Source organism: Crocodylus porosus, unplaced genomic scaffold (genome assembly GCF_001723895.1).
Source record: "Crocodylus porosus isolate Cpor-Errol unplaced genomic scaffold, CroPor_comp1, whole genome shotgun sequence".
In the NCBI taxonomy this organism is placed as follows: Eukaryota; Metazoa; Chordata; order Crocodylia; family Crocodylidae; genus Crocodylus; species Crocodylus porosus.
This window is the reverse complement of record NW_017728950.1, coordinates 45,716,428-45,743,963: the sequence shown is the minus strand read 5'-3', so window position 1 is coordinate 45,743,963 and position 27,536 is coordinate 45,716,428. Positions and strand designations below refer to the sequence as shown.

At 41.9% G+C, this 27,536-nt stretch overlaps 1 protein-coding gene across 1 annotated transcript in view; it reads right to left on the bottom strand.

The window, feature by feature from the left end:
• Nucleotides 1-3,690: 3,690 nt before the first annotated feature.
• The window catches only part of FEM1C (fem-1 homolog C), a 29,557-nt gene continuing 5,711 nt past the window's right edge, over nt 3,691-27,536 (bottom strand). Inside the window, exon 2 of the mRNA XM_019555214.1 lies at nt 3,691-9,735. Within this exon, the coding sequence (XP_019410759.1) occupies nt 8,426-9,735 (1,310 nt within the window). The 3' untranslated portion in view covers nt 3,691-8,425. The remainder of the gene's footprint in view (nt 9,736-27,536) is intronic.

Here is a 27,536-nt window from a genome sequence, read left to right as displayed (position 1 = left end):
TGGAAAATTGATGCGTATTTTCTAAAACCCAAATTATGCTGTACGATCAGGGTATTCCAAGGAAACAAAATGCAGACATAGGCATTTAAATAAGAAGCATACCTTTTAAATACTTTCCTGAAGAATAGACATTTAGGATAACTATAAACAAAACACCCAGAGTGCAATTAGATTTCCATCCTGCTAACAGCGTGACTTTGTATAGCACCCACCCAGCGTCTTGCACAAGATAAACAGTGATAAACAGGACATCAAGTCAGAGAACCCAATCCTACATTAATGAGTGATGCTGAGTAGCTGCCAAGTCCCTGCCTCCTAGAAGGAAAAAAGGCTTAGGAGGGAAAAAATATAGCTGTTTCCTTAATGTGACGAAGATAAGCTGATGCTCTCATAGCACACCTATTTTCAGTCACAGGCTTATTTTGAATAAGCTGTACCCTCTTAAGTAATGGAGCAGCAGTTCAACAATACCCCTCTCCTACACCATATAAGCTCCTACAATTCTCATTTCAATGTTGGCCAGAGCACGCAGCTATGGAAAGAAAAGAATGGGAATAAAATAAAATAAAAACTAATAAACTTGGCACTTATTTTAGTTTGGTCTTATTCAGGAAAAAAAGGAAGTAATGTATAATTTGAGGAAAGGTTTATTTTTGTGGATTTTACTAAGTTCTCATTTTAGGGTCAGTAGCGCAAATAGTACATAATTGAAACGTGTAATTTAAGAAAAACAGCACAAGCAAGATGAGAATATTGGGACAAGAAAAATTTGATGCTCAGACAACACCGCAGTGAGGGATAGTCAATGAAAACTCAAGTGGCCTCCAGCACCAAGTGGTCCACTGGGCTAGCAGAGTTAAGGTAGGCCAGTTTACAGTCAGTAGCACGTAAGGGGGAAAGGTAGCTAAGATCACATCTAGTCACCTTTGACCTTCCAGCATGACTGACCAACTATCCATTTACACTTGGGTTGACAAGAATCCCTTGGGATTTATAGCAAAATCCCTTAATGCCATGCCCTGCTGATGGTCACGATACAAGAACTAAACAGAACATGGAAAAAGGGAAACAAAGAGACTGTGCAAATTAAATTGAAGTTACACACTAAAGAAGCCTGGTATTATAGCTAAATCATAAGATTAGGAATCAGGAATTAGGAATTCTGTTCTTTGCTCCAACACAGGCTTCCTCTAAGAATTTGTCATGGGTAGTGTATTTTCTGTGCAACTGCTTCTGCATCTGCAAAATGGAGATAGTATTAGCTCAAAATGCTGCTAAGATGCAAGCTATATTTGGTTGTTTTTATAAACTAATTTAAGATTATCAGGGGGAAGGTAGTGTATGCTGCCTGAATACTTGATGCATCCTTGGTAACTAGGTGGTGTATTGGCAGTAGGAATCATCCAGACCATCTAATTCTCATTCCCCAACTCCAACTTGTACTCAATGTATCCTGCTATTATCTGGGAGTCATGAGTTACTTACAAACTCTCTCTTCCAGATGGCTTCCCAAGTTAGGTCAATAAACACATTTTCCCTCCACTATCCAGGACTGTGACAGACAAGACATTAAGCAACCAAGAATAATACAATTCTGGAAAGTTTAAAAAAAAAAGTTGTATATTTGGCAATTAAAACCAGCCGTATTTTTTTAAGATGATGCTAGAAAAGTGTCAAAAAGGGTTGCACCCAAGCTAAAGTCTACACTGAACATATATAACTGCAAGCATAACAAAGACTGGCTTGTGCTACTGCCAGGAAACAGCACCCACTGATAACCAAAAAGAAATAAAACTTTTTGTATGGCTCGCATTCACTATAGGTCAGACAGAAACAATGCTGTGGGTATTATCGTCTCATCTCCTCAACTTCCTCCCAAATGAGAGTGATACAAAGGGAGAGGAGCCACAGCCTCCTCCAACCCATCACCCTCTATGTAAGCCACACCCTTCCTTGACTGACCACACACTCAGCACAGGGCAAAATTTGTTTCTTCAACAATATTCCCAAAATCAAGTAAAAATAATTGAGAAATATTTGAGCCATTAGGCTGTTTAACCATTTCATTTTATTGTGAAAGCCTGGTCATCTTCATCCAGGTACCTCCTCCTGTTTCCATGGCTGGTCATTGACGACTCCTTGTGCCATGTCCAAGGGCTTTGTCACACATTTACTTGCAACAGTTGCACATCATTGGAATACTGTGATATATTAAAGTTTGCACATATTTGGGTGGTGTCATTTGTTCATTTGCAGCACTTGCAAATTACTGGAATGTACTAGCCTAGTAGTTAGTATGTATTAGGAGATACCCCTTGCCAAAAAGACAATGTCATTGCAATGCCAAGAGGGCACTTAACATGTGCTAAATTTCTTGAATATTCACCTGCTTGTATGTCAAAAGTACTTAGTAAGTGTTAAGTTGAATGTGTGACACCACCCCTAAATCTAAGTTTGTTTTCAGGAGTGAGGTGCATACTACCCTTTGCAGTGCAATGGAAATGACTATGCAGATTCCAGATAAGTGATGTTTTCAAAGGGCTTCCCCTGCTCAGTTCTGCAAACAACATGGACCAAGTTGCTTCTCGGCCTCTCGTGGGCTAAGATCAAAGGTGACTACTGAGGTAGTCTTCCTAGTCACACCCACCGAAGACTGCTCTCCCGGACCAGGGGATAACATACAGTAAACCTCCCACTTAGCTGCTGGAGTGGGAAGGTGTTGGTTTTATACCCACTTTATGAAAAGGGGAGATCCCACTCTAGCTTGCTCCTGGGGCCATATGACTGAGGGCAAGCAAAACTCGGTGGCATCCAAACTCCAAGCCTCTAGGCTTGGACCTGTAAGTAAGATGCCTGTCAAACGATTTGGAAACATCTGAAGCCCCAGATGGGGGCAAAGGATGTTTGCCAGTAGTAGGGCCACTTACGGTTCTGAACCGATTTGGAATTTGATTTGGCAAGTTTGGCTTGGAATACGGAAAATTTAATTACCACCCCCCCCAATCAAAAAAAACCCAACCAACAAAAATCCCAACATGGACCAAGTTGCAAATCTTGCATTTTGAGAACCTGTAAGTCATGACAATTTTTTGGTGAACAATCATATGTTTTGCTGAAGTCTGTTCTACTTGTTTGTTAATCATTTTCGCATAGGCTAGGGGCGGGCAATTATTTTGGGCGGAGGGCCGAGTACCGAGTTTTGGCAAGCCATCAAGAGCCGCATGACAGGCAGCCATGGGCAGATAAATATTAATTTTCTAAATTTTGGGGAGGCCTTGTGGGCCAGATAGAATGAACTGGCAGGCCGCATCCAGTTCACGGGCCGCATTTTGCCCACTCCTGGCATAGGCTGTACAGATAAGGAAGTAATAAATATTTATAAGTGTACTAGCAACTATATTAATCTCACATAGCTTCTCGCTATAATTTAGAGTCACTTTTGGACTTCTGACATTTTTTTCCTGTGTCCATATTCAGACTTCAGACATCTGGGCTGTAGTTGTATTGGATATACAACTGTTATATTTCATTTCCTTTCTGGATGTTGTCATTAATGACTGCAGCAGGAGAATGGTACAGCTGTAATATCAGGGTTTAAAAGCAAAATTTCCATGAAGATATAGTTAAAAAGTGATGCTACAAGTAGCCTTAAGGGGGGGGGAAGAGATGGAGAGAGACTCAGACAGATACTCTCCAAAATGTAATTTTAATGTAGTTTGCATTTGGAGGCTGTAGAGTAAGAGCAGAGAAATGCTTGTTATTCCTTTTTTACATTACCGTTAAAGCTTAATTACGTGCCGTAAAAAAGAAACCACAGTATTTCAATACATGGAACTAGCCCTGCATAGGAAGTCTGTGAGATAGGACGGAACGTGTATACAAAACAAGTTAAAAACCAAAGTGAACAATCACTTCCCACTCTGTCCCCAGTGAAGGATCCAAACCTACCCGACAGTTACTCACACTCACAGAACCCAAGGGATTAGCACGGTACAAAACAGTGCACTTCAAACTACATTCAGTTGTCCCCTTCCTTCATTTATAGTATACTTCCATCAATTTCCTCTTCCCTGCAAAATTATTTTCCAATACCAATTACCACATACTGTTATTTGACTTTAAGGTACAGACAAAAGATGGAACTTAGTGTTATATCTTCATAGTCATATTTTAGTATTAAAGAAACCAGTCAGCATTCCACATGTAACTTGTGAAATATTCAATTAAGTTTGTAGTGGAAAATACACACATACATCCACTATTACCTTACAACCAAAATGAAACTTAAAGTGACATTTATCTTATAAAGGACTTTATTCTTCTGTATTAAATGTCAGAATATCCCTTTCCTTTTTAAAGTGTACCAATTTGAAAGTCCAACATTTTTAGAAACATTCTCAAAAACAGATTGTTTGGAGAGATTGGGAGAACCATGGTATCTGTAGCTAAAGGTGAAGCTGAACATCTGTCAGCCAGTTACCACCTTACATTTGTTGACAGTTTCATTTGAGAGACTAAAAGTGGACATCCTCATCAAAACAGATCCATTTGAAATACTGAGCACTTACTAGACAAGAGTTACCCACCCCTTCAAAGATTCTGGTCATCCAGTTCAGGAATGATACATGACTGGGTAGTGGAAAACTTGAATTACAATATCTATACTTGTTCTGCAGAAATAGATGACTCAATTCTGCACCTTCCAAATTCTATTTTTAAAATGAATAAAATGTTTGTAAATGTAAAAAAAATCCATCCTTCTTTAGAGAGAAAATAACCAAGTGATGCTTAATAATTACACGTCTTTACTTTGTGCAGTGTAGCAGTCAGAATGGCCACAGACGCATATACATATGAAATACTTGCTATAAGGATGGTAATAACAGGAAAATACTAGCTTAACTTTAGAATTTGGTGGAAGAGAAAAGGGTTTCATTTTCTACCACTGTTTATTTTTCACTTTCCTGGATCAAAGTACTTTGGTGAAAGCTCTAGGAGAACTGAACAACAGAAAATCTTTGTCTCTCTCAAAAAAAAAAAAAAAAAAAAATCTACCTCATATTTCTCCACAAGTATGCCTCTAAGGGGTATCTGTGTCCTTATCCTCATAGGAATATGCTGGAAATTTTTCAGCCATTCTAAATATAATAGAACTCAAAATATGTATTGTTCTTGATACTCTATGGCATTCGACTGAGACCTCCAGCAACAAGAGTAAAATGGTTTCTCTTTCCATCAGAGAAACATATAATAGAAAATAAGAACATGGAAAGTGACCAGTTAAGGGGAAAAATAGAAAAGAATCCATCCTAATAGTAATTCAAGAACATGCACTTTTTCGTGTAATTCAAGTTCCAGCTAACAAAGCTGCCACAGTTATCATAGTGTTAAATTTGTAGTAACACTTCCCAAAACTGAAGGAGTAACAAGAGTCCAGGGAGGTGAATATTCAAAGCTACATTTACCAACCCACTAACTCGTATCTGTGGGATCACTCATATAATAACTAACATGGAGTCTAGACTGCTGTAGTTTAACAATGAAGCAAAAATCAGGCATTATAATGTGATGGTAAAAGACCAAGTGTAAAATGGGGTTAAATATACCAGCCTTTCCCTTATGAAGTCCTAGGTCTGAATATTTGATGCAATCACAAGCAAGAGTTTAATGGGTCATGCCACTACAAATTCAAAATCTGGAACAGTATGTTTTAGGATGGAGGTGTTGTCATATATAGGAGATGCACGCAGAATAGGCAAGTTATTCCATGGGAAGTACTTTTTTTTTTTTTTTCAAAGAAACGTAAGTAGATTTAGTAGACAACAGAATAAAATTTTTTTTATACGAAAGACTTCACTATCTTCATTGGCTCTATAAGCAAAGAAAGCCATGTGCTCTTTCTGGTTAACTAGAAAACTCATTGGGATGTTTTCTAATTTAAAAACGTTTGATAGCACCAGCAGCAAAGTATTCCCGTAAATGTTATTTTTACATATTTCTGAAGTCTCGAACAGAAGCCTCTTGGAGAAAAATGTCCAGCTTTAACCATCTATTGTTCTATTCAAGTAAGAAATGTCAACTCCTCATTCTAAAGAGCAGCACAGATTCTAGAGTCCACGGCATGCTCTAGAATCCCTTTTTCCATGACCCACGTTGGAGCTTCAAACGTACCAGTGTTCAGTCCTATGGTGCGCTGTGGATTCTTAATGAAATTTACTTGAGGAATGGTAAGGAAAAACAAAGACTATTAAAAATAAAGAACTGAAATCAAATTACTTGTTCTCACAATCAACAACTGGGGTGACACATATTTTAATCATTACAAGTCAAAGAAATTCAGCCAATTGTATAAAAATTCACTAGTGCAAATTTACTAATAACTTTGCCAGAGAAATTCTGAACAGGAATTCCTCATAATTTGGTTTTTCACACAAACAACATGTGCGCATCAAGGGACAAAGAGTGGAAAGCTGTTTCAATATACTTTGTAAGTACAGAGTTTTATATAAAATGCAGTCCTCAAACAATATTCCTTCCAACAGGTCTGCTGGCTGTAAAGTAGTATCCCATCACATGCCTCGAGGCCATCCAACCACTCAGCTTTACTTGATGTCATGTGCTAAGGGAAAGGAGACACTGAAACAGCCAGGCAGCAAACACTATTTTTATACTCTGTCAAGGATGTGCTCATCGCCAAATCAAATCACAAATATCAAGAACAAAGTATTCTAAATTCAAATTAAAAAACTAAAACTATTAAGTCACCCGAGTCTCATTAATTTGGCTTTTAAAACTGCTCTATCATCTGATGCCGGTCCCTAATCCAAAAAGAGTCCAGATCAACCCACTGATTTTTTTGGAGATAGAAAAAACCCATTGGGACACTCTGTTTACTGCCCACCACTGAAGCCACCCACAATGCAAGACCACTGAACTGGCAGGTAAACTGCATTCTATTCAATCAAAGATTGTTTTCTGTGAGAACAATTTTATTTTAAAGACATTTTCAGGGCTTATATGCCACAATAAATTTTACTCTGCATCAACAGTAAAGTGCTGTATTTTATTGATTACCTGAATCTCATTCTCACTTAAAATCTTCACTTATGGATGTCTTAACAAGTCAAAAGAGCCCTTTCTGCTGCAGTAGCTAAGCTGTTGTGCAAATATTATAAAAAATAGGTAACTTTCATTAGGAGCTATGTACACAACACAACTTCTGGTGTTTCCTTTATTACTGCTGACCAATACTAGAGATGAAAGATGCATGCAAATTATCTATAAAGGTGTATTTAAAATGAAGAGAAAGGGACACTATGTAACTTTTGATAGCTTGGCAGAGAGCCACTTACTATAATATAATTATACTAAATGATGTCTAGATCTGGATTGACAAGCTTCATACCACTGACATGCTTTAGTTTCTTTGTAGCTAAAGAAGCTGATTTGTAATTTCAGACTACAGCATACATTTGATCTATTTCTCTTTAAAGTGTATTACATTTGAGGTTAAAATTTGAGCAAACTCTTCACATCTAGTCACACAATCAGCACAAGAAAGACATTAGTGCAAGGGAAAGGTGTCAGTTGTACATGATGAAGATTCTTCCCCTTACTGCATGATGCATTAGAATGACTTTTAGACTTAAATTTCAAGTGGATTACCAAGAGAACAAAGAGATTTTTCTCCCAAATTTAGCACGCATTTCCAGAGGATTAAGAGAAAGCAAATCTCAGATACAGCTAGAGTAAAAAAGTCAAACCAAAAACAGCTTGGAGAGCTTACACATAGCTCCAAAAGTTGTCATGCTGTGAAGGCAGTATTCTCAAAAAAGAGCTCCAACAAACTGCAAAAAATGGAGTTTGAGGTGAAGTTGGCCAACTGCTGCATAGAAATATGCTAACACACAACAGTCATGTTTAAGCCAGTGCATAGAGAAGATAAAGCACTTATGGTAATTGCAAATGTTAACAAGTCCATACAACTTGTACAATTTAGCAATGAGTCCATAAAAAAGAATAGAATTAGAGCAGAAATGCTCAAGCAAAAACAAAAAAGATGACCTTCCAACTGTATAAAATCCACATACCAGTAATAGTAAAAAGACACCAATGAAAATTAACTCAGTCCCAAACACCCAACAGGCAAATAAAACCAGAGTAGACAAGCCTTTGGCAGACAATTTAAAGAGTCTAAATATGGCATTACATTTCTAAATAATCCACAAAATATATTATATGGCATATTCATATTAAATACTGGGTAACCAATTCTGCAGATCTGATGCTAACAATGCTTTAGCCAATGACAGCATGATGGGTCAAGCTAAATAAACGCTGGTGTGTCACAACAGTGCTTGAGAAAGCAACAATTAAATGTCACCAACTCGTGCTTCGACAACAGTACCGTGGGACTGTCACATTATCATCTATGGAGCAAAACAAAGTTTTCTAGTTTCTCAGGGATGTGCCCTTTATAGCATATGTTATGATTTACGATGACACGAGCAGAAAGACACTGTAATGTAGTATGGTTTATAGGCTGGATCAAATTTTTTGCCATTTCCTTCTCATCTAGCAAATCACTAGCGGTCTGTTTATGCAAGTTTGTGGCATCAAAGTGTGAACCTGACTTGATAAGAAGATTCATAATATCTGGATGGTTGTTCAGTGCAGCAATATGCAGGGGGCTGTTGTTATCAGAGTCTCTGACATTTACATCAGCACCACATTCCACCAGAATAGCAGTAACTTGCAGAGAGGGGAATTTACAAACTGGGTAGCGACCTACACATGTAGTATTCTTGTCAACAGCAAGATGAAGTGGGCTGAAGTTATTCTTTCCTCTAGGCTGCAGCTTAAGAAACTTATAAATAGTCTGCTTTTTAAAATGCTCCTGTTCTGAACTGCAAGGAACTTTTTCCAGCAAGCAAATTAAATGCAGGATGATGGAAAGGGCTTTGTTCAATTGTATGGGGTCAGGTGGACTCTGAGTTTGTTTCATGGCCCGCTCAATTTCGAGGACACTTTTACACAGTATACCCATAAGATCGTCGAATGTCACAGTGGTGCCCAGCAGACCTTTTGCTCTGTCTTGCAGCATGAAGGAGAAGAGTTCAGCAAATGATAACAGACTGCTGGCAGTCATAGGGCTCAGTGGGTCTAAATTGCTCTGCTGCATGTCCAAAGCATACTTCCATAGGTTGATGCATCGCTTAAAGTTACCAGAGTCTGCATAGACAGCACCCCGATACCTAATGTAGTAAGATGTATCTGGGTGAGAAGGACCAAGAATACGTTCTCTAATTAACAGCGCTTGCATTCTCATCTCATCAGGGTCTGCAATAAGATTTTCTAGCTCCTCTGAGCTGTTCACCTCCTTCGCATAATCATAAGCCATTATTAGCGTTTGTGGCACAGGTTTGCTGAGGATGTTAGTCCTGTCACTGTATCTCATCTCCATAGCTCTTTTCCAGTATTTCAGAGCACCAAGCAGATCTCTCTTTTTGTCCACAAAGGTTGCTCCTAGAAGTTCCAAAGCATTGATGCGTTCAGCCTTGCTGGTCTGTACATGCTGGGTCAGAAAGTCCACAATATTTGTGTGACCTGTAACACTGGCTGACAAGAGAGGAGTCATCCCATATCCATCTTTTTCCATTTTTGCACAGTATTTAAGAAGCATCTTCATGATCTCTAAACTTCCAGATTCTGCACAATCGTGTAATGCAGTGTTTCCTGGCAAGAAAAGAAAAAAAAAAACATAATTACACAAATCATAGCAAAATTGAAGGGCAACCACATAGCTAAAGAAACAAAAAACAAGAGAGTTGAGAGCTACATCTAGAATACACTAGACTGATTAAAACACCAAGGCTATCAACCACCTATGGAAGGGAAGGTTTACTGGATAAAATTCAAGATGTTCCAGGTACCCTTTTGTCTCATTACTTCAAATTTAAACAGAATCCTCCACTACCTGTTGACTCATTTTATATTTGCCGTTCAAGGATAAAACAGATACTGGATAAAACACGTATACTGCCTCTAGACCAGGGGCGGGTAATTATTTTGGACCAAGGGCCACAAAGGGAATTTTGGTGAACTATTGCAGACTGGGTCAACACTTTCCCCCACCTGCCCCCTAACATTGGCTCAACACTTCCCCCCACCTGTCCCCTAACAGCTCACCAAAAGTCTCCGAGTCAAGGGCCTCTCTCCCCCCTCTCCCCATAGCTGCAGCAAGCCCTAATCCCCACACTACCCCAGAACATGCCAGCCACGTCTGCAGCTTACACCAACACTTATCTGGTGCTCAGGAAACAGCCCTGGGCAGGCCGGCATCACCTGTAGACACTGCAGGTAGGCCCCAGGTGGGGATCAGGGCATCTGCCCAGGTCCACAGTGGACGTCAACACATCAGTGCTGAGCGAAAACAGCCCTGCCTGCCCAGCATCATGCATACAGTAGCCGGAGCCAGAGCCACCAGCTTCCCACAGGTCAGATCCCATGAGTTTGTGGCCATCTGCCTGCAGGCCAGATACAATCAGTTAGCAGGCCAGATCTAGCCTACGGGTCATAGTCAAGACAGGGAGTGTTTCTTCTGTGTGTCTGTATACCACTTGTTAAAACAGGACTCCACTCAAATCGGGGTCTTTGGGTGCTATGGACACTAGCCAAACTTTTAAATAAACTAGAAAATATAGTTATTCACTTATCTACCTACATACGTATTCATTTATCTACCTACATACGTATTCCTTGCCTTTTCACTTTATTTGGATTAAACGATCTACTGACACAGGGCTCCCAGTATTTATCTTAAATTATGGAATTTAAGATCCCTTTGTTCTTCTGGTTAGGATTCCCCAAGCAAAGTTGAAAGAAAAAGAGTGGATAAAGGAAAAAAAACACCGATTTCTCCAAAATACACTGTACTGTTACCCAAGATAAAATGTAAATTTAAAAAAAAGCCTGAAATATTTCATGACTATAGAATATTTCCCTTTAGTATAATGCTACAAGTTCTTTTTATAATAAAATGTCAACATGGCATGTATAAAAAAGCCAGTAAAAAACAGAAAACATTGGGGGACAACTAAAAGCCATATTTATCTATTCAAGAAGTACTGGAGCTGAAAGTTTTAAAGAAGTTCATTTCATGAAGCGGAAAATATGATGATTTAATATGTCCCTTATACCATTGATTTATCTCAGAAATAAACAATTTGGTTGTTATTTACATCTGCATATGCCAGATGCACTCATTCATTTATTTATTTATTAGATTTACATCTCACCCTATCCAAAAGGCAGCTTACAATAAACTAAACTTTATGTAGCCTATTACATTATCAGAAAAATAATTATTAGAAATTTCATATGCAAAACCTAGAAAAAAAATCTCAATGAAAAACTTCACCAAATATTTACATTTCTTATACCAGTAAACTTGCAAGTGCAAATTATTTGACGGAGAATCATATAACCTATGACAACTAATATTATTATCTAGATAGTCAATATCCCTGGTGGGAGACCATCATTCCACAAGTAATTAGAACTATATCCATTGACTAATGAAAGGAAAAAAAAAAGCCAAACAAACCAGGTACCTTCCTAGTCATTTTTTGCAGCAGAAGACCTGTTTCTACAGCAGAACTCGTTACATCTGATGCTGCTACTTCATTTGCTATAACTCCAACCACCCATGTCATGGTTTTTTCGCTCTGTGTTATTAATTCACTCTCCAAACCAGATATTTAGTTGCATTATAGGGCTTTTGTACCACCTGAGAAAATGGGAAGGTTGTACCTGGCCAACTAGAAAATATTTTGGTGTGGAAAAGCAAACATGCTTGCTTCCTGCATAGGAGGTATACCAAAATGAAAGGGATATGGTCAGTCACTGACCGTCTCTCTCTCCTTCCGTAGTCTTTTGTGTTCTAATTTTTCTCCTCTCATACTAGGGATCGGCAACCCCCAGCATGTGTGCCAGCACATGACATGAAAAGCCATTTTCCTCAGCACGCCACAGCCGACCCAGACTCTAGGCAGCTTCTGCCAGCAGCTGCCCAGAGCCTGGGCCAGCTATAGTTGGGAGGCTGCAAACAGCTACATGAGACTCTGCAGTCCCACCACTAGTTCTGTAGCTGCAGCAGCTGTGAATGCACCTCTGGGTGCATGGCTAGGAAGAGGCCTGGGCAGTGCAACCCTGGCTCCTCCCCCACTGTCCACCAGAGGCACATGTGCAGCTGCCGCCACACAGAGCCAGTGCAGGGGCTGCAGAACTTGGCACAGCTGTTTGCAGCCTTCTAGCCACCTGCCACAACTGCCCAGAGCCTGGGCCGGCTGAGGAAAATAGCCAGGAGGCTGCAAACAGCTGCTCTGGGCTCCGGAGCCCTGGCACCAGCTCCATGGTAATGACAGGTGCACACATGGTTCGCAGCACATGGCAGAGAGGGGGCAGGAACAGCATAACCCGGCCCCTCCCCTGGAGACATGTGCAGACACTGACAGCAATGAGGATTGGGCCCCTTGTGGCTGCCCCATCTCTGGTACACCAAGTTGAGACACAAGTGGAGGTGGGGATGATTCTGGCACTCCAGCCAAAAATGTTGCCGATCCCTGCCTCATACTCTGCCTTCTGCACATCCTTTCACAGAGTCAACATCTGATGAGAACAGCTTCAAACTGGGTGTGCTAGCACAAGCTTTCATGACACATGCATACACTTTGGTCAGTTTATAAGTTGCAGATCTACCCTGCCTTTTCCAGCTATGCTCAGGTGAAGTATAATTTATTTATTTATTTTTTTTAACCACAGGAATTTTATTTTTCATAGCCACCCAGATTGCAACAGAGCTCAGGTAGAAAACCAAACCCACTTGAAAAAATGAGATGGCTATAACTAGTGTCTCGACAGTTCTTCCTATTGCTCAGCATGAGAGAAAATTTGGGCTGCCTGGTTTATGGCTTGTTCCTAACCTAGAAACAGGAGTCAAATTTTGGTCTGGATTAACCAGTATGCATTCAGCCCAAAGTGAACTTGACCTTTATACTGGTAAAGATAGGAGGTCGAATGGCGTACCTCATTACAAGTCCACTCTATGTTAGAGAAAAATTCTATTATATAGAAGGATACATTAAGGTTCCATCCTATTATTTTTCATGACACTGATATGCTCGTGGAACAATTTATATATCTTAAAGTACATAAGACTTGAAAACCCAAGAAATACTACAGTATAATCCCTTCATTTCCTAGAAGTCATCTATGACCTTGCAGTGTGACCATTTTTAAAGCATTTAAAATGTATATATCCACAATTTGATTCACCACATAAAAGCTTGATTATTAAATGACAACTATTTACTTCCAATAAGATATAATGCTAGTTTCTATCCATTTCCAAAACATGGACCTTTCTGCTCATCCAGAAGTACACAAACTCAACAGTGCATGCTACAACACCAGCACAGGTGCCAGTTCTATGGGCAGGTGTCTGCATGGAGCTGATCACAGCTCTGCCCCGGTCCCACACCGTTGTCGCCTTATAATCCCGGCCTCAGCCCTAGACCTGGACCCCAGTCCTGCTTTGCTCCCGGATGCTGCTCCTTGTCTACCTATAACTCCATTCCACCCCATCCCAACCACCTGGACAAGCACAGAGCAGAACCACTTATGGAGTTTTGGTGAGCTGTTGGGGGCGGGGTGCTGGCCCGGCCCATGGCAACCCACTAGAACTCCCAAAGTGGCTCTTCAGGCCCAGATATTGCCCACCTTTGCTCCATGGCCTACCCAACATGCCATGGATTTTCAGACTTCAGCAATACATCTGAAAAGAAGCGGGGGTTAATACAGCTTTTATTATAAAGGTCACTACTACTTTGCTGCAATGACCCACAGGTCCAGCAGATTCCCACATAAGGGATATCTTAGGACAATGGTTCTCGACCTTTTTAGACTCAAGGATAGACTTGAGGCCTTGGATAGACTTGGGAAACCTCTCCAAAAATGTCAGCTCTTCGTTTTCATTTGCTTTTTTGACTACAGAAAAACAGAGCTACTTTTCTGTTGCGAAGAACTCAGAAAGACCACTATAGGTCAGAACGTTTTTAACAGTACTGTGATTCATGTTTTCACACCCCACAGGGCTAACACATTTTGGACCACTGCAACACCCCTGAAAGGATCTCAAAGCATCCTGGAGTGCTGCACCACCCTCACTGAAAATCACCGTCCTAAGACTACAACAGGAATTAACTGTGGTTACCCCAGCAACACTGCAAGAAAAAACAGTACAGTATTACCCATAGATTAATATAATTTGTCAGTTTACAAAAAGACTGCAATTCTCTACCTTCTGTGGATCAGCAGCAATCTTCAGACCCTTCTTGCTGGTTCACAAAATAAAATATTTTGAAAACCAAACAATGAAGAGGGGGAGGAATTAGTGTTAGGAAAGAAAACAATTCATAAAAACAGTCTCTTCTGTGAAAAATAGTCAACCACTAAAATAATGCAATATCTATTTTTCCTTTTCAACCAAATAAGACTTAGGATCTCCTTCCAACTCTCTTTCTGCGGAGGAAGTACATTGTTACCGCAGAACTTGGATAATTCATATCAGGGTAGTTCATAACCCACTTAGTTTGAGGCAGGCTGACAAATTAAAGATGAGCAACTCACCTTTTTGCAGCATACAACCACTGCAAAGTTCCAGCTGCCCCTATAGCTCTAACTGCAAAGGCCATCACTGCTCCAATCAGCTGGAACTCATCAGTGGTCCAGCCCAGCTGACTTGCAAAGCAGTACCTCTTGGAACAAAAGCTGCAGCAAACAGCTGGAGAACTTCTAGTCCTACACAGCTACAGCTCTGCTTACTACTTACAGAAAATTCTCAAATCCCCATCTTTGCACGAAAGCATAGAATGCAATTCTGCAAGCCATTTGGATTCTACTGTGTAGAGAGCAAGCCTGGCCACCACAGAAATATTTTCTGGTGACAAAACTTCTTAAAGCAATACCAGGTACTTCCACTAAAGGCTGAAGGGTAGTATTTTTTACCAAAACTGTTACCATTAATTTTGTAAGTCATTCAACACATGAAGATTTGAGATGACTCATGCTCAAAAACAACTGCTCTAACAATGACTAAAAGGGTACCAAAATATTGTTTTCGCACGCGAGGGCCCAATTCTATCAGCACTTATTACAAGTGCGATAATGGCTACAAAAAGTGATACTTGGTTTCCAACAGAAGAATGCTTAGTACTATGCTTAGTTCATGCCTATGTCTTTGACTAATGAAATAAAAAACCCTGTTATTATTAATGAACACTATTATTTTGGTTATGAACATTCATTTTAGTACTGGCTTTGATTGTGCTGTCAGCCAATTTCCACACCTTCACGATGGGACTGTCCTCCCCCACCATTTCTCCATCTATTAATTTTCATACTATATATAATTTTTACAGGTCATAAAAGAACACCCTCTAAAACCTCCACATTTCCCCTTTTTCTGGATTGTTCTCAGTTATACCATCAAAATGACCATCTGCTAGGAACTGTTTTAATATTCCAAGAACATCAAATAAAACTGAGAATCATGTACATATGCCAATCTATAAGTTACTTTTTTGAACAAGAGTATTTCCTGTAACTGTATTATCTACTTGTATAACTGCTTTGATTTTTTGTCAAAAGAATTTCTCCCTGGTTTAGCATTCTAGAACGCATGGTAGATTCTCTGTATTACAGAACATCTACTACAACTCAAGTCAAACCTTAAGATGTGCCAGACAGCTATCAAGACACATGAACAACACATGGGGAGTAAAACTAAAAATAGGGTGAGGTATTAGCTTTCTAGGAACTCCTACTTTCTGCGCAGATTATTTTATACAGATACAGAGACCGAAAAAAAGAACAATTATGCAAGTTATATTAGGGTAGATACACACCCACAAACACACCTCTCTCTATATAAATTTAAAAAAAATACTTGCTTTACACATATACCGATTTTCATGTTGTATTTCACAGAAGGAACAAAACTGCTTGTGCTAAATCTACTTGTACTTAACAGCTGCTTGAATTACTTTTGTCCTAAGTGGTCTGATGGAGGACAAGGATATGAACTGTTCCCGAGAATAAATACATTGTCTCCAGCTACTTAGTCTTATGCAGATAAGTATTTGTTGTGAAGGTATGTCTCACAGGAGAGAGAAATCATTGGAATTAAGGCAATTTGACATACTCTCTAATACTTGTGTACTTAGAAATGTGTGAAAATAAGGAGGTAGGTAAGGCATCAGGTTGTGTTATGGCACTGAATATTTTGGAAACATGGACTTCTAATCTATGCATCTCTAGCAGTAACAAACAGAACCGTTACAGTAAGACATATTTTCAACACTGTAGTACACCATTACCTTATGCATCTTAGACTCAGTTCTTATCTGTTATCAATCCATTATTGTCAAAAAAGCCCAAGTTAGTTTTAAGTTTGGCACTTCCTAACTGGAGTGCTTGATTTCACAAACTTAACATTATGTTATGTTTAAAAAAACAAAATAAACAAAACCAGAAGTTAAAACAAACTGAAAAGTCAAAAATGTTATCATGAGGAATAATGCTGACTGTCCACACTCCTCAGCCTTGACTTCATCTTGGTCTCTGCGTGTTATTTATTCACAAGAAAAGTTCCCCTGCTTGTGTCAACTCTCTTGAAACATGCAAGACTCACGACCATCCAAAGACAGAGATTCCACACATGCAACCACAACAAAAGTTGGATGATGTGGATAGCCATGTGTGAGCAGCAGGAAGAAAAACAACTTGTATTCAAGAACAAGAAATGAACGAGCTCTAACTCCCTGGTGTGGGGAGGGTGCCAGATGTACAACTGAGTATAAAGAAACAACATGTTTCTGGACAAATTTATTTTCTAGATAAGACTTTTTGCACTGCAGGTGGAATTCAAGTTAAAGGCTTATTGTAGTTGTGGAAGCCGAACTAAAAATCAGGCAATTGTTTCAGTGCAGTTGGCCAGAAGTTCTAATTCTGCCTTTATATTTAGATGCACGTTGACAATCCACTGGTCAGACTACTTTAACGCAACATATCTAACATGCAGTTAAAGCATGTAGTCCCTTCTCTACACTAAAGTTTTTTAATGAGCTAATTAGTGCATTGCCACATTCCAACGTACCTTTAAATCTGGGTGAAAACAAAGCCTGGATTAAAGGGTACCTCCCAACCCCCACAAAGCATGTTCACAAATATTTTAAACTGATGTATTTTAACATTCTGAGGTTGCTAAGGAAAGTTGTGTTTATATTTTATTTATTAGATGTATAGGCTGCTCTCCCCAGAGAAGGCAAAGAGCAGCTTATAGTTAAAGATGAAATATAAAGACAGATAAAATATTTTAAAAGAACTCAGAAAATCTACTTTAGGATTTTAAAATTATTCATATTTTACCCTGCAGGGACAGGCATAACAATACTTTTAATAAGGTGTGACTAAGACTATTTTTACACCTCAAGAAAGTTAACATATGCTACTGCATTTCTAAACTTTTAGTCAGTATCTCTTGAACAAGACTGTCTCCTCCAGCTACCACCAGACAACTGGAAGTTGTGGGGAGTGGCCTACCACAAATTCCAGAGCCCTTTAGCCCTGGTGGATGTCCTAATCAGGGGTAGGAGGACAAGTGAAGACTGACACTGGTCCCCCCCCCTCCTGATACTGTAGCCCCATCTTCCTGAATACCAGCCCCACTACCACTGTGTGCCCTGTGCTTGACCAGAATCAGTGTGTTATTATTACCACTGTGCTCCTCAAGTTGGACCCAAAGGCAGAGCTGTTGCCATTGCGTGGACCATGCTGGACCCGGAGCTACTGCCCTGGCATAAAACATGTCAGTGGCAGCAGTTCCAGCTCAAACATGTGGAATGCTGTGGTAGCTTGTTGCCACCACCACCAAACGCACCGGGCAGGACCTGAAGCTGCTACCACCACCAATGGAGTCACCCCTGGGCTGAATCTGGCCAAGGAGCCCCAAGGTCCAGATCCAGGCCAGGGAAGGAGGTTATTCTGACACCCTTACTTGAGAAGATAAGTCTGTAAGCAAAGAGATGTGAAAAAGAAAATAACCAGAACTAGGACTACACAAGGTTCAGATTTAAAATCACAATTAAATTCAAGGTGGCGGTTCTATTTTCTAGAAGGGAAGGTGCATTACCAACACCAAAAAGCTTCTAACAATGACTTCACAGAAACTTGAAAGCTAGGAGGCCATTTTTTCCCTGCACATCTGGCCCCACATACCTACCTAAAGATAGCAAATTTTAACATAAACTAGGATCCAAGACAGCTGCCCATACTACATGATACAAATCAGTCTTCAGAGAAAATTGCCTACTGAATGCCATCAACTTCTTTTCAGTGGTAGATACATCATTATAACTCATCAACATCAGAGACAAAATACACAAAAACTGAGGTTAGAGTTGAATCAATTTGGCCAGCTGCCAAGTCAGACATTTTTGCAGACTTATGAATTTACTATAATAAGCATACAGAGAAAAACTAGAATATTCCAGAGAATCTCTCAAATTAGACTTCTTTCCACAAACAGATCTTTCCTTTTTATCTCTGTTGAGATTAACAACAGTTCTACTTCAATCAGAAATAAGCTTCTTATTAATAATTTGTATTATAAGAGCCTCCAAAGGCCCCAGCTGCCATTCAGTTTTAACTGCTTTAAATCAGAAGGCAACTGACACATTGAAGAAACAAAGAAGGAAATTAAGGGAATGGTTCTAACAGTACAAATCTACACAGGCCTGATGGGAGCACACATGAATGGCTGCAAGTCACCTACCTTCTATATAGCCAGTCAACTGGCTATATACCTAGCAGTTATCAAGTGTCAATTTGAGAAAGAAATGGAAGGACAATATAGTAGCTTTAACACTTAATTCAAAGACTAAGGTCTATATAATCAAATCGGTGACTGAAGCTTCTCACAGCCCTAATGTATATATCAGGGCAGGGCTAATATATAGCCCTGCCCCGCCCTGATATATACACTAGGGCTGTGCGAAGCTTCAGCTCACCAATTTGATTCGGCAGAGATTCGACCCGATTAGGCAGCTGAATCTCTGAATCAGAATCGAATCAGGAGACCCTACAATCTCTCCAAATCTAAATCGGAACCCTCCAAATTAATTAGGAGAGGTTCGATGATTTGGACATAGACACAATTTTTAATGTTTTTTCTACATACCTCAAAGTACCAGGCGTCTCGTGAATGCTGAGATGGTGGGTGGATGGAGCATCCCACAGGAGTCCCCGGCGCACTCAGCGGCAGACCCGGAAGTGGCCCAGAAGCACTTACGGTCCACTTCCAGGTCCTCTACAGAGTGCACAGGATCCCTCCCCACCCCTGCGACTGGTGCCTCCTGGGTCTGGGGGGGCACTCAGGGTCCCCCTAAGGCCGACTGCTGATCCAGGGTGGCGTGGAGGGAGTCCCCCGCATGCTCGATGGCAGACCTGGAAGTGGAGTGGAAGTACTTCCAGTCTACCGCCAAGCATGTGGGGGGCCTCCTGCACTCCTGTGGGATGCTCCATCTGCCCCACCATCTCAGCATTCATGAGCTGTGCCTGGTACCTTGAGGTATGTAGAAAAAACATTTAAAGCTGTGTCTATGGGTGAATCACTGCTTCTCCGAATCAGTTCGAATCTTCAGATTCGGACTGGGCCAAATCAAATCTGGACAGTGATCTGAATCAACTAATCAAATCACTGTGCCCCGAATCCAGCCAAATCCGAATCTAAATCGAATTCAGCCCACTTCGCACTCCCCTAATATATATATTATCCACAAGTTTTACAGTAAGATACCCATTAATAAAAAGTATTAAATATTAAATCAGAATATCAGGCTGTGCACATCAGCTGACAAGCAGGAGATTATTCCAGTAACCCATGAAGAAGTATTTTCTTGTGGGTACAAGTAGAGGAAGGTAACTTGCTCAGAAAAATATTTGTACAAGAGGCAAGAATACTTGTGGGTGATCTTTTATTGGACACAAATGCATAGTTAGGACACACGTAAACAAGTTTTCAAAAGGGGTGCACCAATAGAGATTTTTGGGGCCAATACTAACAGCAAATTTTTAAGGAAGCATATCAGCTGCTTCCGATCCAATTTCCAATATACTGTGTGCAGCTGGTAAGTCTGTAGTGGTGAAAGGGGAGGGTAGATTAAGACTGCAGTGAGGGAGTGGGGCTGGGGTAGATGCTGCCCAGCCAGAAGGGGGCAGGTGCAGGATAAAGCCGAAGCTTGTCCAGGGGGTGCGGGAAGTGGGAGCAACTCCTGCTACTGCTACCGCCGTTTGTCCAGGGGGGCCTCACCACAGGGGGTCTTGATCTACACCCCCCCCCCACACACCTCTTCCCTCCCCACTCCTCTTCCACCACAAACTTATCAGCTATATGCAGCATTTCACGCTGCTGGGTTGTGCTCCTTGCTGCCCATGCACTATGCTGGGGCTGCACGCACAAACAGGTATTTATCAGCCAAATTATTGGCCACTTCAGCCCAATTTCTGATATAGTCAATTTTCTTTATATCAGTGCTGATCCGATATTGGACTGATGTATCACTGCATCTCTAGTTTTCAGGTATCACAGTACCCCTTCAACTCACTTGAGACCTGAAGAAAGGTACTATGATACCCAAAAGCTTGTCTGTGTGACCAGAGGAAGGTACCGTGATACCCAAAAGCTTGTCTATAGTTATCCCAATCGTGCAGCTGGTCCAATAAAAGATATCACTCGCAAGGATTCTTGCCCCTCACATTTCCTGGACTACCACGACAACATCACTTCAACACTACCAAAACATAAGAGACAAGTTATACTGCAGTCCTGGTTATTCTAGGCATACATTTAAATAAACACTTTCCACACTACCCTGCAAAAGACACAATCCTGTGTTTATACCATTAATTTGTTTCCACTAAAACATTCTGTAACAAATTCAGCAAATTTGATCCCTCTGCTGTTGGATCAAAGAAGAGAGTATAATGCTAGAATAACCAGGACTACAATATAACTTGTCTCTTATGTTTTGGTAGTGTTGAAGTGATGTTGTTCTCATGATGTTCCAGGAAATGTGAGGGGCAAGAATCCTTGCGGGTGATATCTTTTATTGGACCAGCTGCACGATTGGGATAACTATAGACAAATTAGTTGGCTGGTGAGCATGTGGATGAAAGTGTCATATAAATAGGTATAAACTAAAAGCAGAAAATAACTTCTAAAAATATGAACAACAAGGGTACTTGGATTTACTTGTCTACCTGATTTTTAATATTCATTACATTTTATTACTTTGCAGTAATAGTTTGAGAGTAGTATATATGCCTTTCAGAAAGGTTAATGCTTCCAGTATTTGTCATCTTGATGCACATAAATATCTAATCTAGATGCGCAGTTAAACTCCTTTGGGCTCCTCAGGAGTTACAAATGGACTAAGAAAACGGAACACACTGATCTGAAAACATTTAAATTGTGAGGCTTTTAAAACATTATTAATATAACTTAAGAAAAGAAAAAGCAATTAAAATGTTTGACTACACTTTTTAAATGCAAGTTTCCTTTAGAAAAATGCTGCATGGAAACTACTATTTAGAGATGAGTTTTCAAAAGGTCTTTGTTTGCAGAGGAAAGGACTGACCCAGTTTCTTCAGGCCTGGAACGGTCCTGTGGCCCTGCCCTGGGCAGAGGGAGGAAGGCAGGGAGCATGGCCAAGAGACCCCTCAGCCCTGAGCAGGCAAGAAAACTCTCGCCTTCCTCCTCAGCCCTGCTGGGCAGGCTCAGGCAGCTGCCTCCAGGCTGGGGTTCAAGGGCATCATGCAGAAAAGCAGGGGCTGAATGGTTCTACACAGCCAGTCCCAGGCACTGCTAGGCTAGCCCTGCCTGCTGCTACTGACATGGGCACTTTTATGTGTGTTCTGGGAATGGAGCAGGGTGGGGAGGGAGGGAGGGGACGGCACTTTAATTAAAGGAGCTCCTTCAGCCACTCTAATTAAAGTGCCGTCCAACTCCTGGATCAGTGTCCACCTGCTTAGAAATGGCCGGGGGGGGGGGGAGGGGTGCTTAAGCTAAAGCGCATTTGTATGCATGTTATAAATGTAAAACAAACAAACAAGAAAAGGTTTACATCTGTAGTTTAAAATGTGTTGCATTATTACTAAATATTGGTTACTGGATCGGCATTGGCTGATATAGTTGGTTAATAAATCGACTATCAGTATCGGTTAAGAAAATCTTTATTGGTGAATCCCTAGTTTTCATTATATGGTCATGCAGGAAGCCAGACTAAAGTTGGGCCCTCACAGGTAAATTGCAGAAACTTTGGCTAAAAATATCCACAAAAAGAATCATTATCAAAAATCTACTTCCTCATACTAAGATTAAAAAAAGAGCACTATGGAACAAGGGTATTCTTGTTCCCAGATGTAGTTCTTTTTAACTGTGTTCTCATGAGTATGAATAATATTAAGACATCAGTGAAGTACAAGGTTATCCGAGTCATTTAGTTTCAATATGAAGTATTCTTTTTTTCCAACTCAAGTCAAGTATTTTCTTTCTTTGAACTCTATCTGCTTTTACAATTTAATTTAGTTGGAACATGTATTCCAACTAAAGTTCAGTTTCACATAGCCTTGTTGACCAAAATATGTACACAATGTACTGTTATGCCATCATTAATAGAGACTCAAAATACATTTAGATCAAGGTCTTCATTCACTGGGAGTCTTCTTTTTTTTCAGAATGAAGCTTGCCAAGTAAACAGATAGAAAAATCCAGAAGAATGAAGCCCGTCACACTTCTTATACCTCCTTGTTAGGGAAGGTTAATTGTTTTGAATATAAGAACATATACAACAAACTTCACATCAACTGTGCATGAACTTGAGTGATTCTGTTCCACTCCCTAACATCTAAGGCTATCGGGTACAGATACACAGATGGGTGCCCCACCCCTCCTCGTCTAAGAACTTTACATACATTTCAGTCTTCATCTGAATTACAGAATGAATATCCATCTTCCTACTTAAGAGACTGAAGATTGCACACAAATGCACAGACCCAGACTGAACAAGTCTAGTGTTCTATGTTTATATAAGGCAGGGGTGTCAAACTCAGCTGGGGCCACAAGCTAGATCAGGGGTGGGCAAGATCCAGCTCACGTGGCCATTCTATCCAGCCCGCAGGGCCCCTAAAAAATTTAGAAAATTAATATATTTATCTGTCTTTGGTTCCTGTAAAAAAAAATGACAGAAACCAGGGGCAGTAGGACACAGGGGAAGCCCAGTGGACTCCCGCAACAGCAGGGTTCATCCAACCTCACCCACACCTCAGCCAGAAGCCCCAGCAGGGGCTTCTGGACTGTATCATGTGGCTGCACGGGTGCCGGAAACTCGGGTAAGGGGAAGGGCAGGGGAGGATCCTGGGCAGGGGAGGAACCCAGGGAAAAGATGAGCCCAGGGAAAAGTGGCCCCTCCCCCACCTCATGGCCGGCACTCCCTGCTGCAGCTGCTCGCAGCCCACATGGGGCTGTCCTGAGCAGGCACAGGCAGCTCCACGTGGACTGTGAGCAGGTGCAGTGCGGACCGCTGGCCACATGGCGGGCAAGGGGCTGCTTTTCCCTCAATACCGCATCAGCTTGTAACCTGCCCCTGCTGCCAGCCTGGGCCCCACACCAGCTCTGGGCTCGCCTGTCAGGGTCCAGGCTGGCAGCGGGGACAGGTTACAAGCTGGTGCTGAGTGTGGGGAAGAGCAGCCCCCCCTGCCTTGTGGCCAGCGCCCCACACTGCAGCCGCTTGCAGCCTGTGTGGGGCTGCCTGTGTCTGCTCAGGACAGCCCTGTGCGGGCTGCGAGCAGCTGCAACAGGGAGTGCCAGCCATGGGACAGGGGAGGGGCTGCTTTGCCCCCATGTTCAGCACCAGCTTGTTCCCCAACAGGGAGCAAGGGATCAGGGCTGCACACTGCCCCTGCCTGTACTGTGGGGCTGGGGGGCACTGGGAGTGAGCAGGTGCACAGGGCCCACAGGTGCACAGGGCCCACACCAGTGCCCCAGGGCCAGTGCCCCAGGGCCCAGAGCAGGGCAGGAATACAGGGTTCCGGCCAGCCGGGGCTCTATGGAGTCGGAGACAGATCCCCCCTCTCCCTGCTGGTGCAGCCCAGACCAGATCCACAGCTCCCTGTGAGCTCATGCCCTGCTTTGGTGACTAGGGGGCAGGGCAACTGTCAAGGGGCGGGGCTACCCATGTGGCCCTCAACAGCTTGCCAAAACTGGGCAAATGGCCCTCCGCCCAAAAATAATTGCCTGCCCCTGGGCTAGATCCACACTGCAGTCCTCTTGCAGGCTGGATCCAACCTGGAGCATGAAAGCCGTGGCAGAAACAAGGAGTTCAGCAGTAGCGGGTCCAAGTGGGGTGAGGGAGGAGAATGTAGGAATGGTGGAAGTGAACCAAGCTCACTGGCAATAGCCATGCCAAGCAGGCTGTGCCCTCCAACTTCCAGTGGCCCACCAGTAGCCCAGGGGCCACTGGAGAGGCTCCATGAGCCAGCACTGGCAGGTGGAACCTGTCTGACACCCTCCTCTAGAGAGTTGAAGTATTGCTGTATTTTCTGGTATGCAACACATCCTTGAATAATCATACACATCCTCTTTTTGGAAGACCCCAAAGAGGAAGAGGGGGGAAAAAAAAGATCTTACTTGAGAGTACACGCATGTACCTGAGGTCTAGGGTTTCTGGTTCTGGGGACCATACAGCAGGGCATAATTCAGCACACCACCATGCCAGGGCTATGCAGCGGGTGCATTCCCACGTGCTGGCTCTGGAGCCACATGTCAAGTCTGAGCAGTCCTGGACGCAGTGCTCTGGGCCCAAACTGGCACTTGGCTCCAGAGTCAGCAGCAATTATTGCTGCCACTGCTCCCCACTACCCCCAAAAATTTCTGGGCTCATGGGGAGCCCTTTTCCTTGCATATAATGTGCACCCAAAAATTGCCCCATCTGGTTTTGAGGTGAAGAGGCAGGAATACAAAAGATACTGTATTTTCTTGCATAACAACAACAGTTTGTGAATATGATCAGTAAGAAAGCAGAGCCAAAGCAGTATTTAGTTCTTGGAAAATTTTGCTTTCCTGTAAATCTGATTTGCTAGCAAACCAATTACCCTTTATTAAAACATTTTCTTGATATACATCCAGTCAAAAAGTAAAGGGGAGCAGACTTAAAGAAAGGGAAGCCCTCAGTAAGGTGCTAAAATAATGCCCAGGTGACAAAGAATACCCCTCATTCTCAACTGCTGAGAAAAGGACAGGCTATTTTCCTTGGATTTTGCTGAGCAAAGGTTTAGTTTTCAGATCGTTTTTCTAGTGAAGGAGTATACTTTCAAGCAAACTCTCCTTTTCTGTTGACCAGTCACCAGAAGGTCAGCATACACACATGTAGTCACAGTAACAGTTATTCAGTAGTAAAATGCTGGGCTCAAGAATTCAGGGAGGTATTCCAGATTCTGAAAAGGGAGCATCCTGAAGGCTTACCATGTTCAGCAAGTAAGGTAGTAAAACAGGCCACTGAATTTAGCCAAAATACAGACTATTTCCCAAAAGAGCTAGGACACCTGAGAAGTGTCCCTTGCTTAGAATTTGAATGTAGGGCCCTCTCCCCCCACAAAGAACACCAGTGCCTGCTGCTCCTCTTTTTTCAGACATCTTGCTCAAGAATCAAAGAGAAAGAGAAGATTCTTGATGTCAGGACTACCAAGGATTCAGGACTCAAGATTGTCTAGGCTGAGTCTTTAGCTGTATCAGTGAAACTGACCAAAATCTTGTTACTTTCAAGCTGCTTGCTGAAACCAGGGCTAACTACACTAGAACAGTCTGCAAGATTAAAAAGATCATGCTGTTTTTAGTTTTATTTTGTTTTTTTAAAAAACTAAAATTCCAATTCAAAAGAAACGGAAGGTTTTCCTCTTCCCATTCACAATTTTCACTGGACAAGCACATTTTGCATCTGCTACTGGCCATTTTTTCCTTCATCTACATTTTTCATATGGCACAAAAAAAGACATTTTAATAATTACTTAAACATTTCCAAATTCCTTTGAGACTTTTTGAGCTCTTGCCTCTACACTATATAGAAGTCTGCGGAAATTAAACAGAGTGATTATTCAGTTTAGAGCAGTAGTTTTCAAACTTTTTTGGCTATATACCTGCAAAATATTGGCCTCTAAAATTTAGAGTTCCAGGCCATCCTCTCCAATTTGTTTTAATTTTTTCAACTGGCGGTATATAAGGGCATGTTTATGTCAGGTACCACCCCAAGCTAAGAATACTGTGCCCACTATTTCCCCAAACATAAATATAGTCGCCACCTTAGTGCAGTACTACCTGTGCACATCTACAAATTCAGCCACTCAGTACTGCACTAAGGCAACTATTTATTTCTGAGGAGGCAGTCCATGTGTGATGGACAGTGTGTTTCAGTATGGCTCTGCCTGATGTACCAGGACAGTACAAATATATTCTACATCTCCCTACCATCACCACCTGAGAGACATTCCCAGAAGTTGTTGTTACCTTGACCCTGACCCTGCTGAAATCCTTATGCCTATCTTAATTACCAACTGCAGTTTATGTGGACACCGTAAACATTCCAGCAAGTAGGAACACATCATTCAAATCCCTCTTTTTTATCTGCTTCATCCAATTCTATTGTAAAAAGCAGCATCCTGTTTTCTGGACTTCTAAAAACCTACCTATCCTGGATCTCAGATGCCTGCTCCTCCCTGCTGAAAGATTTGTTTGAAGCTTTATTGTCCACTCCTATTTGGTTTCATGAATGATGTCTGGTAGGCCTGTGCAAATAGGGAAGTACTGGATTTGGATTTGGCTGATTTGGAGGATGGCAATTCAATTCAGAGATTTGGATCACTGTCCTGCATCAATTCGGCCAAATCTGCTTCGGAAGATTCCTTGCTGATTTGGCGATTCGGGTCAGTTGGGGAGAGGCAAGCACAGCTGGGGGGCTGCAGGTTCTCCTGTGGTTCCTCTGGCTATGCCTGCTTCTTCGAGATTGGAGGGAGCCATGGAAGAAGCTGCCATGGCTGCCCTGCCTGGCCCCATCCCACCCCATCCCATGCCCGGCCCCAGCCTAGTCCAGGCACTTAAAAAAGCCCCATACTCACCAGATGCAGGAGCAGTGATTGGGGCCTCTGGGCACTCATGGCAGAGGCCCCCTGCATAGCACGGCAGCGGGGGACAGCATGGATTCCCCCCCCACCTGACACCTGCACAGCAGCTGCCCCATGGTGCAGGTGCAGCATGGCTTGGCAGGGTGCCATGCGCTGTCTGGGAGCTGGGGCCAGTGGGGTGAGCGCTGCCAGGCTCTGGCTGAAGCATGGAACCATCCCAGCTCTCAGACAGCATGCAGCGCCCT